The sequence below is a fragment of the Phoxinus phoxinus genome, assembly GCF_949152265.1.
Source record: "Phoxinus phoxinus genome assembly, chromosome: 5".
Classification (NCBI taxonomy): Eukaryota; Metazoa; Chordata; class Actinopteri; order Cypriniformes; family Leuciscidae; genus Phoxinus; species Phoxinus phoxinus.
This window is the reverse complement of record NC_136880.1, coordinates 464,744-483,109: the sequence shown is the minus strand read 5'-3', so window position 1 is coordinate 483,109 and position 18,366 is coordinate 464,744. Positions and strand designations below refer to the sequence as shown.

The 18,366-nt window shown below is 43.7% G+C and overlaps 1 protein-coding gene across 3 annotated transcripts; it reads left to right on the top strand.

Moving 5' to 3' along the window:
- The first annotated feature begins 348 nt into the window (after nucleotides 1-348).
- Nucleotides 349-14,592, top strand: LOC306998018 (stonustoxin subunit alpha-like). Of its 3 annotated transcripts, none has more exons than XM_079611733.1 (4): nucleotides 349-704; nucleotides 7,192-7,409; nucleotides 13,214-13,249; nucleotides 13,472-14,592. In XM_079611733.1, exons 3-4 carry the CDS (start codon nucleotides 13,216-13,218, stop codon nucleotides 13,990-13,992), a joined length of 555 nt encoding a protein of 184 aa, XP_079467859.1. In that variant the 5' UTR covers nucleotides 349-704; nucleotides 7,192-7,409; nucleotides 13,214-13,215; the 3' UTR covers nucleotides 13,993-14,592. The 3 variants fall into 3 exon arrangements, with proteins under 3 accessions (XP_079467859.1, XP_079467861.1, XP_079467860.1); XM_079611734.1 differs by having other exon boundaries at nucleotides 486-704; nucleotides 7,224-7,409; XM_079611735.1 differs by lacking the exon at nucleotides 7,192-7,409 and having other exon boundaries at nucleotides 362-704.
- The last annotated feature ends 3,774 nt before the right edge of the window (nucleotides 14,593-18,366 follow it).

Sequence of the window (18,366 nt, the reverse complement as noted above, 5' to 3'; positions counted from 1 at the left end):
AATAAGTATTAGCATGAAAATAGATACTAGATTAGTATTAAATGTTAAGACAGCTTGCCACAGTGACTCATCAATTGAAGATTTCTATGACGTCATTACAGATATCTTCAATGGGGTTTTAGTCAAAATGTATTTAAAGATATCTTTAATAATAATTGCAGATATTTCTAAATATCATTCTGACAAATCAAATTATAATTATGAATCGACATGAATTTATGACTATACAAAAGATATTTATGGATAGTCAAATATCCATAGTTTTATAAGGCTTGCCATACCGTTCTCGGTTCTGTAACTCGAGAACCGCTTTACCTGTACGTTCGGGAGTCCGCGCATGCTCAGTGCACATGATCAGCTGCTCGTGCACATCACTTCTCTCAACATATCTCAGTCAGTTCAGTGAACTGTTGCTAGAGTAATATACTCCGGGATATTGGTTTATTTCTAGTCGGAGGGACTGTCAGGAATGTCCGGAAGTGAGTACAACTAGTTGGGCTACTTGTGGATCAGCACTGACTCAAGACGCGAACTGTTTTTAACGATTCAGTCTGATTTGGTGAACTGGTTCGACCAGAAGAACCGGTTCAAGAACGATTCGTTCCGGACATCACTAATGTATATTGTAACACAGCTTTGACTCAAAACTGCTGCGCTGATTCAGTCACCCGATTCTTTCTTCAACATCTTGATAAGATCAGTCGGTGAGTAGCCTATGTTCAGAGTGAATATTAACATCTCCCGTTAACATTATATTCGGAGACAAGGTAGCCTGTTAATTCAGTAAAAAAATAGACCGAGCAGATGACTTTGGTGGTCTAGCGTAATCATAACAACAACAGTGGGAGTCGAAGCTTTAAGTTGTACAGAGATCTCCAAAGATGACGGCTCTGACACAGAGATGAACTTTACAGCTGTCATGAGAAATAAGTGTATAGCAATCGTATATCAGGCGATCGCCGAGGAGTTGTGAAAGCAGTAAGAGTTGTTTTCGGTTTACTTTCACTTTGTAAGAAAGCAAAGGAGATCGTCGAAATGATTTAATCGCTTTAAGTTTCTTATGAATTAATTTTTAATTGCTGTCATCTAAGATCTGATGACACATGATCATCTATGGTGTGTGGAAAATAAACACGCACGTAAACTCTTTGTAAACTTTGTTAAATGCGAGTGTCTTTGAACATGACCAGTCATTACGTCCGTCATGACGCGGATGTTTATAGCTGTGTGTGTGTGTGTGTGTGTGTGCATTTACGCCGTCATCTCGCGGATATTGATGGATGTGTGTGTGAGCATTTACGTCCGTCATGACGCGGATGTTGATAGCTGTGTGTGTGTGTGCGTGTGTGTGTGTGTGTGTGTGTGTGTGTGTGTGTGTGTAAGAGAGAGAGAGAGAGAGAGAGAGAGAGAGAGAGAGAGAGAGAGAGAGAGAGAGAGAGAGAGCATTTACGCCGTCATCACGCGGATGTTGATAATGTAGGCTTGTTTGAGATGCGCCTCGCCTCCTGCTTGCCTCGCCTGAAGTGTAGTGGAGAGTAGGCGCTGCAGAGAGGGGAGGAGTGAAGAAAGCGCAGGCAAGCCGGTCAGATACTCTTCTCGCAGTGGATCAGACACCAACGAGATCAAAGGCGGATATCGCGGGATTCACGCTCGTGCACGGTGTTGCTAATAAACTGGATATAAAAGCAACACTTAAATTACAAGAAAATAAATATAATGAACAAGACACTCAAAGTTCTTGTTATTTAATTACATATCAAAGACGTGTTTATCAATAATTTTTACTTTAATTACATATGTTTTATTTAAAGGTGCTGTATGGAGTTTTCAGCGGCATCTAGCGGTGATGTTTCAGATTGCAACCAGTACGTTTACAAGCGAGTGCGCGTGCTTTCTTTTGTTTTTTATTATTATGTGGAGTTTGTGTCGGAGTCTGTGTTGTGCTAGTCGTTTCCTAGTATTAGCAGACTCCATGTCAAAGTTGCAGTGTCGTCGCTGTTAAATGTGCAAAGTCAGTAGACGAGGCGAGAGGCGAGACGCTCGCGAGCGCATGCAGGTCTCAGTCACGGCACTGGATTTCCCGGCAAATCCGACCCGGAGCATCACATAGAAATAGGAATACTTGCTTTCAGAGGTAATAGCAAAACCCGCCAAGTGGATCATTTTATTGTGAGATTACAACCCCTTCACACACAGGTAATACAAAATGGATTCATTTTAGTAGAAAAACTCCATACAGCACCTTTAAACATTTTTGAATAAATATGACAACAATCAAATAACCCATAGAGAGTTTGGGAATACTCACACATAGTTTATACACATAAAATCAGAGTTTTAAATTCAAACATTTTAAAAGAGAACAATACATCACGGTTGTTTAAACCAATGAGCATTAAGCTGTGTGGTCAGCAAGTCGTTTCCCATCGTGCGTTTGATCAGCGCAGTCGGTGGAGAGCAACTGCGCGCGACTGCAGAATCCGACACGTGCAAGGGTTTTTTGACATACGTTAGCATGAGCCAGGCGGACCCATAGACTGTAAAAACGTCACCCGTAGGATTCTGAAGAGCATTTTTGAAGCCTAAATTGTCAGATATCCATGAGTGCATGTTCACAGAGGAGAACCACTGGAACACAGCGCTGGTTGTTCTCTCGAACGATACTCGACGTCAACGACGAAATCCAAAGGCGTGGGCGAAGTAATGAATGTATTAAATTATATGAAATAATCCCGAATAAAAGCACAAACACGGCAGAGATGGCAAGTTCAGCGGCTGGAATTTGCTGAGGTGAAGTGACGGCTAACCGGCTAGCATTGACATCAGCGGGAATCCACCTGTCACTCAAAAGTGGACACACCCTTAATTATGCAGAACTTTAAATATTAATCAACTAAACGGGTGAGTTATAAAACAATTCACCCCCCTCACAGTTGTTATGAAGGGCAAAATTAGCTGTATAGACCAAAGCCACAGAGAGAACCAGGCTGTAAACATGTTTCTTTCTGCTGTAAAGATGGGCATTTTAACATGCGGGAGATACAGATTTGACTCACTTCTGCAGCCAGCCTCAAGAGGCCAGTCGAGGAACTGCCGTTTAATTCACTTCCGTGTTGGTTTCAAGAGAGAGACGGGGAGGAAACCGGCATGCATCCCGCGCTGATCACCGGTGATCGGATCTGCGCAGATTTTGCTCATCTCAAACAAGCCTGTGTGTGTGTGTGTGTGTGTGTGTGTGTGTGTGTGTGTGTGTGTGTGTGTGTGTGTGTGTGTGTGTGTGTGTGTGTGTGTGTGTGTGTGTGTGTGTGTGTGTGTGAGATGTACTTTATTATGTCTTAATTCAAACACATTTAACAAATGGACAGTTCCTTTACAGACATAATTTTTTCCCCCAATAATTATTCTTTATTTTTCAGTCTTCTTTTTTCCTTTTGTGATAATAAATATTTTAATCGTTGGACCGCCCTAAAATAAATAAATGTATAAATAAATGTTTAAATAAATAAATGTAGACATAAATATATACATAAATAAATGTGAAAATAAATAAAAGTGGAAATAAATAAATGCATAAATGAAAAAAATAACTAAATGTGGAAAACAATTTAATTAAACATAAATAAGGAAATAAAAGTATAAATAGTCAAAAAAATTTTTTACATTTCTGTGCATATTTCTCGCGCATGCTCACGCATGCTGTGAGAAGGTGTGTGTGTGTGTGTACTCATCTGAGGCGCGCACACGTCTCAGACAGCGCGCAAATTTTGAGTTATCTTCCAAGACAAACTCACACAGAAATCATATCAACAGGACTTCACATCATGGCCTGCTTGGGCCACCGTATCTTTTGCCATGCAGAATGTATGGGGATATACAAAAGACGCCTCGCCTTCCAGGGTCTCGCAAAGACTCTGCATGGACATGAAGGCTTTAGTGTCCCCGGGCAGCTGCCTTTCTGCAGGGCTGTGATGGGGATTCGATCATACCCACCATGTGCTTGGCCACATTCTGGACACCGCACATGACCCCAGCATCAGCAGCAACATCAGTGGAAGGAACAAGCAAATTGCCCAACACCTCCTCATCAAAAGTGGACTCACTGTCCAGTGCAGGGTATATCTCTCCTTCAAAAAGAGCAACCTGCTCAGTTCGAGCCCGAACTTCAAACACATATCTGACATGTACGTCAGGTATGTGTCTGCACTAGTCCACATATTTATCAGGTGCCTCAGCACACTGACCTTTCGAAGTCTGTTGTGGGGTGTAGTAGCATACAACTGAACAAACGTGAATGTGTATCCACAGTCAGTCTCCATAAACACCCCTGAAGTGCCCTGGAGATATCGATATCTCTGTGGTCAATATTGGAGGAGAAGTTAGCGGTCTCATTGATTGCCAGAGCTGAAAACAGACTCCCACTAGGGTCTTTAGCGTGGACAGTGCATGCTGTGTGCAAACACACACACACAACTAACTCGGTATTCTCAAATCCAGGATATTGTCATTTTTCTGGCCAAACATGGTCAGTGTTAACATGACATCGATGTTCAGCCCTTCAGTGACCTTACTAATGCTCTTCTGCAAGAGCACAAACACGAAACGTTGGTCACCATCAAGGATATTAAAGTGGGACAGGTCGGGAAAATGTGCCTTCATCACTGATGGGCGATCCATGTTTCGGGGTGCTTAAACTCCCCTACAACTGCATGCACAATCTCTGCAGTTTTACACGTGGCAGTATGTTTCTCCATGAACACATCCTCTATTGTACCATTAGTTTTTGGCACAACAGAAATGTTCAAAAACACCCCCCTTCCACATGTCCCAGCATCAGCACAGTGCACGTACATGTCCTGTGTTAGGTGCTCAGGTTAATGTGTTTCCTTACCATTTCAAAATGCTCATTCATCATGTGTGCATGAAATTCAGGAAGGAACACGTAATGAACACGTCCAACCACTCCACACAACTCCTTCAGCTGAACAACCACCCCATCAATACCATATCTGAAGTACTCTCACAGTCAGCACTGGTGCAGTGAATGGGGATTTGTACATCCTCATCGTGTAAAAACTCCTGCAATCCAGGAAAACGTGACACAGCAGACAAGATGTTGTCTGAGTTCACGTTTCCAGTGTCAAAAAGCACTGACATGTCTCTAATTCACTCAGTTTACAGTGTATGAATCCACCAACCTCTCTCTTCAGCCTCCACACACCAGCAAACTGCTGCAGTCTGTGACGCTCCTGAACCAGACGCTGTTTGTAAACAAAGACAAGCAACAACTGCCGTTCCCACACTCTTCAAACCCAGTTCAGTTTAACCAAACCAAATTATTATTTTTTTTAATAGGTTTTAATGATCATACAATGAATATTAATGCTCCAAAAAAAATCATAATTACACATATAATAATACATTTAAGGTAAAAATGAGTTGTTCATGTATTATTACTGCATAATTACAACTTTTAATCAAAAAATACTCTTTAAAAATCAGAAAAAATACCAATTCAGATTTTAACTACTGATCTAGGAGTGAGGTAACAGTAGTCATGTGCCTCAAGCAGAATTTGCAGAAAATTGATTGTTTTTTATGTATAACAGCCATTTTCCTAAATAATTAGTAGGAAGAAACCCTATGCCATGATCCCGCCCCCTAAGCTCAGAACGACATGCATCTGGTGTCATCTTAAAGGCCTCAGCCGGACCTTACTATTAACCCCTCCCATACTTCAATACGACCTTCTACTTAGGAGATAAAGCCACTTCCGGTTAAAATTTGGAGTGTCAATATCTCATGAACCTTACATACCACAGACATAGAGGAGACTCATTGGAAAGGTGAGAACAAACCCTTTCGAATGGTACCTAGTTTATGTCGCTGACAGCTTCCTGGGCGGAGCTATATGTACACTTCCGGTTAAAATTAGAGTGTCACCTTAGCAACCACAAATAACCACCTTAGCATCAACCATCTTGATGAGTATCCTAGCAGACATAATCTGTTATGCCTTTAAGGATTTGTTCACCCCGATCTCATCCAAGATTTCCATGTCTTTCTTACTTCAGTCAGCGACCATCGTTTAGTTAGAACACTTTCCTATATGCAGGCGACTTACTATACCAGTAACTATTCACAGTTTCAGTTTCTTCTCCTTAACCCATATCACTATATGGAAGCTTATGGGTAGCAATATTCAATTTGAATATGAATATGTAATATGGAAAAATGACAATGCATTTCTGTATTTAAATTTAAATTTTCCATTACATTAGTGCAACGTTGGTGCAAAATGAAAAATCAATTATATAATTTACATTTGCCATTTCATAGACTCATTTTAATGTAAATTAATGTTTTATGTAAATTGAATACATATTTTAAAGCTTTATAAGTTGCAAAATTAAAATGAAATGATTAGATATGTATAACATGTTCAAGCAAAAACTGTAGCAAAATGATCGGTTAAATGTTATTTTTCTTAATTGCATTTACACTCACATTTAATACGCTTGCAATTGCATTTTCATTAAATGTCCCTCAAGGAATGTAGCAAAATTCAATGTGCAAATTGAGAATGCATTCTGAGCCGATCACGTGCCCGCCCCCTCCCTGTCAATCACTGTGTGGAGGCGGGGCTTGGCAACAGGTACACACAGGCTGTTGCACAAATGTATGGGAAAATGTACATTTATATTCAGAAATGCATTGCCATTTTACATATTGCATTGTCATTTTGCATATTAGATTTCAAATTGAATATTGCTACCCATAAGCTTCCATACTATAACATGCTTTTAGACATGAAGTACATTACCCAAAATGCACCGCCGATTACTGGTGCGCATTTCAGTCTGTTTGCAGCACCGAATTAACCACTCGTGTCATCAAACGGAATGAAACGAAACTCAGATCAACATTAACAAGCCTCCTCATAATTATGAAAATTAACATAGGACATAAACTGATACTTAAGATACTGTACCTCTTACAGAAATACGACACAATCGCATGTTTAAAGCGAGACCGTTTATGCAACATATTAAACAAGAACAACCTTTAATTTAACACACTACAGTATTATCACCATATTCTGATTTCATCGTAACTTATATTTAATATGCTCTAGGAGCTTGTCTGAGTTAATCAATAACAGAGACACATACCTCTATGTCCCTGAAACTGCAGAAGTCCCCTACTGGAGAACCTGTGCCATACAGAGTGGCGTACCAGCAGGAGAAAGCAGATTCTGGCGCTGAGGAACAGTGGATTAAATAAACACAGCTGATGAAGACTTTACTCTGACTGGATTGGAGTCTGGAAAGCAGTACTTGATCCGCTACAGGATAGTGGGTAAAGTGGGAGTGAGTGAAGCCAGTGACTCTATCGGCCCCATACAGTCTTTAGTAAGTGGCATATCACTTTTTTTGCATTAATCTATATTTACTTCACGGTCAATGTTTGTATTGCCATATTTCCTAACAGGTGTGTCTATTAATAAATGTGGAACATTTTGTAAATGGTTTCCCATTTGACTGTATATACTGTATATGAACATATTATTTCCTTCGTTCATGTTGTTATAAATAGTCCTTAAAGACGCAGAGTATATTATGCATTTAATGTCAAATGTTGGCTACTATACTTATGTCAGGGTTGGGGTGATGAAAGGAGCTAGGACTCAAAAGTACAGAAGAATAGGCTTTTACAAACAAAAACTACCCCGAGGGGGAAAGAATGATCGACTTGACTTGAGACTGGAAAACAGACAGCGGGAGTATTGACAGGTAGACATTCGACAACAATCTGGCACAGGACTGCAAACACAAGGAGAATAAAAAGGGAGAAAACAAGGCAGGTAACGAGGGAGGACAGGTGGGACAAATGAACCAATAATCAGGTGACAAGATGGGCGGGGTTAGACAATTGACAGGAGAGCACATGGCACAAGAAAACATACATGACAAGCCATGTGCTCTCAACAAACATGACACAACCCAAGTGTGCCGCACAAGCCCTGAAAAGTGAAGCTGAAGTGTCTCGATCGCCCCCCGGTGGTTGGTCCCAGTATAGGTCATAAACCCCGCCTCCCCATGAAGTCTAATGTAACGCTATGGAAAATAAACAATCAAATTACACTTCCGGCTCACTACTGTGCAGACTCGGGTCAAGCGTTCACTACTGCGCAGACTCTGGTCCAGCGTTCACTACTGGGCAGACTCGGGTCCAGCGTTCACTATTGTGCAGACTCGGGTCCAGCGTTCACTACTGCGCAGACTCTCGTCCAGCGTTCACTACTGTGCAGACTCGGGTCAAGCGTTCACTACTGTGCAGACTCGGGTCAAGCGTTCACTACTGTGCAGACTCGGGTCAAGCGTGCACTACTGCGCAGACTCTGGTCCAGCGTTCACTACTGCGCAGACTCGTGTCAAGCGTTCACTACTGCGCAGACTCGGGTCAAGCGTTCACTACTGCGCAGACTCGGGTCAAGCGTTCACTACTGCGCAGACTCGGGTCAAGCGTTCACTACTGCGCAGACTCGGGTCAAGCGTTCACTACTGCGCAGACTCTGGTCCAGCGTTCACTACTGCGCAGACTCGGGTCCAGCGTTCACTACTGCGCAGACTCTGGTCCAGCGTTCACTACTGCGCAGACTCTGGTCCAGCGTTCACTACTGATCAGACTCGGGTTCAGCGTTCACTACTGTGCAGACTCGGGTCCAGCGTTCACTACTGCGCAGACTCGGGTCCAGCGTTCACTACTGTGCAGACTCAGGTCCAGCGTTCACTACTGCGCACACTCGGGTCCAGCGTTCACTACTGCGCAGACTCTGGTCCAGCGTTTACTACTGCGCAGACTCTGGTTCAGCGTTCACTACTGCGCAGACTCTGGTCCAGCGTTCACTACTGTGCAGACTCATGTCCAGCATTCACTACTGCGCAGACTCTGGTCCAGCGTTCACTACTGCGCAGACTCTGGTCCAGCGTTTACTACTGCGCAGACTCTGGTCCAGCGTTCACTACTGCGCACACTCGGGTCCAGCGTTCACTACTGCGCAGACTCTGGTCCAGCGTTTACTACTGCGCAGACTCTGGTCCAGCGTTCACTACTGCGCAGACTCAGATCCAGCATTCACTACTGCGCAGACTCTGGTCCAGCATTCACTACGGCGCAGACTCGGGTCCAGCGTTCACTACTGCGCAGACTCTGGTCCAGCGTTCACTACTGCGCAGACTCTGGTTCCAGCGTTCATTACTGTGCAGACTCTGGTCCAGCGTTCATTTCTGTGCAGACTCGGGTCCAGCGTTCACTACTGCGCAGACTCAGATCCAGCGTTCACTACTGCGCAGACTCTCGTCCAGCATTCACTACGGCGCAGACTCTGGTCCAGCGTTCACTACTGCGCAGACTCTGGTCCAGCGTTCACTACTGCGCAGACTCTGGTTCCAGCGTTCATTACTGTGCAGACTCTAGTCCAGCGTTTATTTCTGTGCAGACTCGGGTCCAGCGTTCACTACTGCGCAGACTCTGGTCCAGCGTTCACTACTGCGCAGACTCTGGTCCAGCGTTCACTACTGCGCAGACTCTGGTCCAGCGTTCACTACTGCGCAGACTCTGGTCCAGCGTTCACTACTGCGCAGACTCGGGTCCAGCGTTCACTACTGCGCAGACTCGGGTCCAGCGTTCACTACTGCGCAGACTCGGGTCCAGCGTTCACTACTGCACAGACTCTGGTTCCAGCGTTCACTACTGCGCAGACTCGGGTCCAGCGTTCACTACTGTGCAGACTCTGGTTCCAGCGTTCACTACTGCGCAGACTCGGGTCCAGCGTTCACTATTGTGCAGACTCTGGTCCAGCGTTCACTACTGCGCAGACTCTGGTCCAGCGTTCACTACTGTGCAGACTCTGGTCCAGTGTTCACTACTGCGCAGACGCTGGTCCAGCGTTCACTACTGTGCAGACTCTGGTCCAGCGTTCACTACTGCGCAGACTCTGGTCCAGTGTTCACTACTGCGCAGACGCTGGTCCAGCGTTCACTACTGTGCAGACTCTGGTCCAGCGTTCACTACTGCGCAGACTCTGGTCCAGCGTTCACTACTGCGCAGACTCTGGTCCAGCGTTCACTACTGTGCAGACTCTGGTCCAGCGTTCACTACTGCGCAGACTCTGGTCCAGTGTTCACTACTGCGCAGACTCTGGTCCATTGTTCACTACTGTGCAGACTCTGGTCCAGCGTTCACTACTGTGCAGACTCTGGTCCAGCGTTCACTACTGCGCAGACTCTGGTCCAGTGTTCACTACTGCGCAGACGCTGGTCCAGCGTTCACTACTGTGCAGACTCTGGTCCAGCGTTCACTACTGCGCAGACTCTGGTCCAGTGTTCACTACTGCGCAGACGCTGGTCCAGCGTTCACTACTGTGCAGACTCTGGTCCAGTGTTCACTACTGCGCAGACTCTGGTCCAGCGTTCACTACTGTGCAGACTCTGGTCCAGCGTTCACTACTGCGCAGACTCTGGTCCAGCGTTCACTACTGCGCAGACTCGGGTCCAGTGTTCACTACTGGCAGAAGCAGGTCCCAAATCAGTGCAAGATGTCAGCGCCATATTAAGACTTTGGCAGCTTCACTTTTCACTAATGGAAGAGAGTGAAGGGCCAGTAAAAACAAATCACAAGCCATGTGCTCACACAAAACGAGACATGAACATGCAGCTACTGAAAACTCATAAGCCACGTGTTCACACAAAACACAGCCAATGATTCACAGACTGCATTCACACAAAACTCGACAACACAAGAGTACCTGGCCAATGAAAATAAAACCAAGCGCTCACAAAACACAAAAGACAAGAGCGCACAGCGAGTGAATGAACACACAACCCGTGCGCTCACACGAGAAACAGCAAAAACCGGAGCGAATCCGAACTAGACATGAGTTCCAGAATCCGAAAGTAGCCTAGTAAGTAGTTGCTTACATTTACAAAATGTGTCTTAAATGAAAGTCTTAAATGAACGTAAAAAGTTGTGAGAGAATGAGGCGCGTGTGGATCCGCATATAGGTCTTAAAGGGACAGCAGCCACAAATGCCACTAAATTAATGTCATTAAAGTTAATCAAAAAACAAAGGGAACAGAGAAAATTACTCACTGCTCTTGACTAAAGAACTTTTGTAGCTTTAATAAGGATTAGTCTATAATTAGTTTTAAATATATGCTGTGCAAACTGTTTGATAACTTTATTAAATTTCTGTATATTTCCTACCTTTTAGACAAGTAGGAAGGGCACGGGTAAATATGACATCTATTATAATGGGCCCCCGGGGGCCAAGCCCACAGTTTCCACAACTCCGGGCGAGGGTGATAAATCGTGCCCCCTGCTTGGGACAGCAGGTCCCTCCTGATCGGAATCTCCAACGAAGAGCCGTCTATAAGGGACACTAGGTCCGAGAACCAGACTCGGGCCGGCCAGTATGGGGCTACTAGTAACAGACGGGCCCCTTCCCGCCGAACCCTCTCCAGAACTCTCAGAAGCATGGATATCAGAGGAAAAGTGCACAGGTGTAGCCTCGGCCACACCTGAACCATCGCATTCAGCCCGAGAGGAGCTGGGTGTGTGAGAGAGAACCACATGGGACAAAACCACTGATAGCCTCGGCATCATGACTTTTGTCGAAGCCTTTTTAGAGACGATGACAGTCCTCAGATCTTGCCTGCCCCTAACGGGCTTCGACTGCGACCGCCACATCGCCCCCCCCCCCCCCTGATTGTGGAGGAGCCTGAGTGGCGACGCTTTGTTTTTGTTGCACACTGTGCTGTGAGGAGCTCATAGACGGCCGAGACTGCTCCTGTCCAGCAGTCTCGGGGACATTAGATCAGCGAGGAAGAAACTTTTGGAACGTCGCTGATTGTTTCTTCGCCTCCTGAAATCTATCGACGAACATATTTACAGCGTCGCCAAATAGACCCGAAGGCGAAAGCGGAGCATCCAAAAGAACAGACCTGTCTCTATCTTTTAAATCATAAATTACATTCCATGGCCACCAGGGCTGCCATAGACCGGTATGATAAACCGCAGGGCATGCTTCTCCCTGAGATAAGGCACTGGATCTGGCAGGTGAAGGCTGAGATACGGCTGGGCCCGTCTCAAACCCAGCTGTCAGATCCATTTGCGAACCCCAAGATGTGCGTCGCACCCTTGGGAGCGTGCACCGAACCGTCCTCCTCGAACAACGTCCCGCAGGAGCGGAGCGTCCTCATGGACAGCTTTTTGCAATGCTCACAGTCAGCCCCCTCGAGAACTGACTGGGCATGCTCCACTCCCAAACAAGCAACACAAAGCTGATGTGGTTTACGATACAGTCGAGTGCGAAGTACATCGCAAATATACTGAAATATTTGCCTTCGCACCCAAACGTTGCAGAACCATTCATTTTCTGTAAAGAACGCGCATTTTTCCCACCACAGCTGGCAACGTTCTCAGAAAATATGTTTCTCTGTACCGTTTCCATTACGGCATCTATCCACATTATTAGTACTTGCAGCCTCTTCATCCTCCTCATTTTGCGAGATTTGTCAAATGTCCCCTGACTGAAACCTGCCACTTCAGGTTGACTTTGCACCGGACAAGCCATCCATTTTGTTTTTTGTTTTTTCTCACAAGAATGCTAGATCCGATCGGTTATCCAGATACAGAAGCCACTTGATGTGGGCAGGTGTAAACGCACCGTGTCTTGATCGGATCACGGTGATCGCATGTTAATGCCAAGTGTAAACGCAGCCATAGACTCCCCTCGCACTTCTCTGAACCACACTCAAACGTTCCTCAAATAATGAGCTTCACACGAATCACCTGTGCACCTTCATTTAATTAGACAGCACCCATTCACATTAACCTAGGGGGTGTGTACATTAAACATCTAGTCATCACATTATAATTACTTTGTATGATGAGCAAAGTGAAATTTAAAGTCCTATTCCCTCTCAAATCAAATTGGTGATCAGTTCATGTCTACAGAAGCCAAATCAAATATGGTGACGCCAATATTATCAAACCCTCAATAGTGGTTGTGTCAGGATTTGGCTCTGTAAACAGCAGAGACATTTCTAAATATTTTCTGTGTTGGAGGATTTCTGCATGTGTTCGCAATGGATAAAGGATAATTTTCTCTTGACATGATAATCACACTCTTCATGTCTGTTGATTTCCACAGACATGGTTCCCAAGACCAGGAACGACTTCCTACAATGTAAGTCAGTAAGAAAACAAGCAGAGAAACTCACTGAGTGTGTTCATGTTCTTCCTGTAGAAGCTGAAAGAAAACATGACAGAAGAGTTTTAGAGTTGATCATGTAAATGATTATTAAACTGCACTGAGATAGCTGAACTCTTCATGTTATATATATATATCAGCATAAGATCAGATTCATAATTCATAATTCCTGATTGTGATGTGTTTTATCTCCATCAGATTCCCATCAGCTCAATCTGGATCTGAACACCGTGAATAAACACCTCCGTCTGTCTGAGGGGAACAGAGTGATTACTGGCAATTTCACAGAGCTTCAGTCGTATCCTGATCATCCAGACAGATTTGATTGTTATGAGCAGGTGTTGTGTAGTGAGAGTGTGTGTGATCAACGCTCTTACTGGGAGATCGAGTGGCGTGGTGGTGTGTCTTTATCAGTGTCATATAAGAGCATCGGCAGGAAGGGATATGGTGATAAGTGTGGGTTTGGATTTAATGATGAGTCCTGGAGTTTGGACTGCACTCCCTCCGGTTACTCATTCATACACAATAACAAAGAGACTAAACTCCCTGTAGTGTCCAGTCGTAGAGTAGGAGTGTATGTGGATCACAGTGCAGGAACTCTGTCCTTCTACAGCGTCTCCGACACCATGCGACTCATACACACAGTGCAGACCACATTCACTCAGCCGCTCTATCCGGGGTTTTATGTTTTTCTTGGATCATCAGTGAAACTGTGTTGATGAATCAGGACAGACTGTAGAGAGATTCTACCCATAATGCTTTGAGCTGCATGATAAATCAGTATCAGTGAGATGTTATAGAGTCTCTTATTTTCTCTTCATTACATTAATAACACAGCTGAACTTCTGTTCTGTAAGATTAGCTTAATTTAGTTTTATAGTAGAGTCACAGCAATCATTTATAATTTATGTAGAATTGGGATTTGTTAAACATATTTTATTCCAGGTGTATTTTAGAGGTGCAAGCACTGAAGCTGCTGCAACATTATTGTATTTGTACTATTTTGCCAGTTATTCTTTTCATAAAATAAATAAATGAATAAAACTGATACATCATAGGACTGTAATGATATTAACATTTGTATGTATTGATCTGTATGTGCTGATCAAACCTAATGAATCCTGATACACCAGCAAGATGCTCCAATCCGGCCACAGGGGGCGCTACAACTGACCAAGACCCATTGAACTTAAACATATAATCCTTTTTTTGGTCTGAAGAACTCTGTTACAACTGTATCTTTTGCTCATCCTTCTTGTAAAAATGTATTATAATTATAGATCTCTGTTTCCACAATAAACAACTATTTGATATCTCAACGCGCTATGCGTTAACAAGGCTGCTTCTCTGCAACTGCGTCACACATTATAAATAAATTTAACAGTCTCTTTTTAGTCTCCTTCACATCAAACTTCACTTCTCCTCTTGCTATCAGCTATGGACACAAATAACTTCAATTCTAATAGTTTTTTTCTTCCATTTAGATAAATCAAATACTCAAATATCTTTGGAGATATATAAAAAATTTTTTTATAATTTTGTCTGCTCTGCCGATTAGAGAGAGCTCGAGCGAAAGATTAGAGCCAACTGTGTAAAAAAATGTGAAAGTGGAAAAAATGCACTACACAACATCCACAACAACACACAACATTGGTCGGTCCTCCCAAACACAAATTATTTTAATTGGCCTGTTCTGCTCATTCATTTGATTCAATCACAAGACTGTAAGTGTGGCGCTATATTATATAGTATAGACCCACTGTCAGGGTTCTGCCCTGGCAGCTTTGTCTGTGTTGTCTTTGTTTCATGTCTCTATGTGTGTGTTGTGCTTCAACATATGGCTCTGTCTTTGCTTGTGTTGGCCATGTGCTCCTCTGGTTCCTGCCTCCTTGTTTCCCAGTACCACGCCCTCTTGTCTAGTTGAGTCCTGCTCACCTGTTCCTCTTGTTCTCAGCTCCCTTTATATGTGTTCTTTTGCCCTCATGGTTTGCCAGTTCGATATATACTTTCTATGTGCCATAAACTCTGTGTGCACTACATTGTTTGTTTGACAGTCTGCTGTAGTTTCTAGTCAGAGCTTACTTTAGTCTCACCTTGTGCGTGCTGTGTCTTTTGTCTTCGATAGTTTGTCCTTCAAGCTGAGCTTCCCTGGCCGCTTACACCATAGATATACATAATAAAGGCTAGATGTCTCGTCCGCGCTGCTGGCCAATGGAGGTCGACGTCTGCACACGGCGGCCATCTTGCCACAGGGGGCTCGCTCACTCGTAACATTGTTTTAATGGTGCATGTACTTTTTAAATAACCATAACTTGCTCAATTTTCTACCGATTTTCAAACGGGTTGGTTTGTTATAAACGTCAGAGATGTAGTTATGACACTGCGTACTTATGAATAATTATAATAATATATATTTCAACATGTTCAAGCATCCAGAATTATAGCCACATTAATAACGTTTGTAAGAAACCAAACCGTTTGTAAATAAGAGTATTTGTGTTCGTGCAGATCACTCACCTTACAGAAAGCTTCCCTGTGACAAGATGGCCGCCGGGTGATGACGTTAGAGACTCCGCCGTAAGACATCTAGCCTTAATTATGTATATCTATGGCTTACACCATCAGCCAAGCAGCAAGACCGGTGCAGTAATTGTTTATCCCATGAGAGTCGATCCCCTTGTACTGTGCGATCCTGCCTGGCACTTACTGTTCTCCTCCAGTCTCTTGCGGCCATTCTGTGTCTACCCTCCCTCCTCCTGTCATCCTGGGCTGGACTCAGCGGCCACTCTCTCAGCCGGCCTGTCTCTGTGCCTCATCCCTGCCTACTGTTTGGACTCTTCACCTCCTCTCCCTCACAATATCCTGTCTTCTGTCTTTCAAATAAACCCCTGATCATTTCTGCATTTGAGTCCTCCCTCATAGATCCTAAACACCCACTCTCTATTTGTCAAATCAATCAAATCTCCAACTTAAGTTACTCCAGCTAAAGCAACGCTATAAATATCAATGCTAGACAACTAAAACAAGACATAAAATAAATCCAAGCTTCAAACATAGATCCATAAAACCTGATCTTAAACATATCCTTTACAACATTTTCTGAGATCAGAAACAATTGTTTATTAAAATCAATATTTTTTCTCAGTAGAATGGCAAGAACAAAACTGATCCACGGTACAGAGTCCGAAGAGTAAAGCAATAATGTTCCCTAAAAAACAGTCATCAAAGGCTTTTTGAAGTTGCGATAAAAGCTCTTTCGGAGGGTAACACGGTTAGACGATGCCACAGCATTGAAGCGGCTAGATTGATCACTACTAACACTCTGCCTCTGTAAGAAAGCTGGGCTTGAATTAATTTCCATTTCTGGAGCTTGCCTGTCACTTTTTCTAGAAGTCCTTTCCAATTATTTTCCATAAACTGTTCAGTCCCAGAGAATGGTCCAAGTATCTTAACACCTTCTTTATTCCGAAGGCACTGATGTGGAAGTTGTAATGAATTCTGATTCGACCAATGACCTAATAATAAAGTGTCATTTTTTTCCCCAATTGACACGTGCAGAAGCAGCACTCTCAAAGATGTTGAGGCATGAAATTAGATGTTTAACACCATATTCAGATCTTATGATCACTGTGAAGTATAGCTTCACTGATGGAGTATTTGAGAGCCAAGATGATGGAACGGTCAATCCTTGCAGCTTCTCTCTCTCAACATCCTCAACATTGGTTCAATAGAAATTGTGTACAAGAGGCCAGATATATTACAACTATGTCTCACTCCTCTATGTACAGAAAAAGATCTTGTCAGAATTGCATTAATTTTCAGCATACTATGAACATCCTTATCCATGAAGTCTTATCCATGAAATAAACTGTTTCCAAAGCCAAAGCCCTTAAGTATTTTGAACAGATATTCATGGTCAACTTTGTCGAAGGCTTTTTCCTGGTCCAAACAAACAAGACCAAGATCAAACTTATGCAGTTTGGTTAAGTACAACATGTCCCGCACAAGAAAAACATTGTCAAATATAGACCGCTTTGTTACACAATAGGACTGATCTTCGTGGATAATGGATGCTATAAATTCCTTGAGAAGATTTGTCAGGGCTTAGATAATATTTCATAGTCAGTTACTAATAGAGAGACTGGTCGCCAGTTCTTTAATAATAATAATTAATAATTCGTTACATTTATATAGCGCTTTATCTGAGACCTCAAATCGCTTTACATAGAAGGGGGGAATCTCCTCAACCGCCACCAATGTGCAGTTCCACCTGATGATGCGACGGCAGCCATACTGCACCAGAACGCCCACTACACACACACCAGCTTACTGGTGGAGAGGAGACAGTGATGAAGCCAATCAGTATATATGGGGATGATTAGGAGGCCATGATGGACAGAGGCCAAGGAGCAAATTTGGCCAGGATGCCGGGGTTACACCCCTACTCTTTCGAAAGACATCCTGGGATGTTTAATGACCACAGAGAGTCAGGACCTCGGTTTAACATCTCATCCGAAGGACGGCGCTCTTTGGCAGTATAGTGTCCCCGTCACTACTCTGGGGCGTTAGGACCCACACAGACCACAGGGCGAGCGCCCCCTGCTGGCCTCACTAACACCTCTTCCAGCAGCAACCTGGTTTTCTCAGGAGTCTCCCATCCAAGTACTAACCAGGCTCAGCCCCGCTCAGCTTCAGTGGGACGCCAGTCTTGGGCTACAGGGTGATATGGCTGCTGCTAAATTTATTAGCACGAAGATCTCCTTTCTTAGGTAAAAGAGTGATTGCAGCTCTTCTGCAACTCATGGATACGATTTTTGATTCAAAACTTTCAAGAACCACAGCATACAGATCCTGTCCGATAAGGGACCAGGAGGCTTTGTAGAAATCAGAAGTCAAACTGTCCAACCCTGGTGATTTTCCTGAGGATTTCTGCTGAACAGCCTTAGTTAACTCTTGAAATAACTCAGCTTTATCTTCTTTTTCAAGATGTGGAAGTCCATCTAAAAGCTGATTAGTTGTTTCAAGGTCACAAGGTTGTGCTGTATATAAATCTTTATAAAAAAGCTTGTGAAATTATTTCTTTCTTTTCCGTT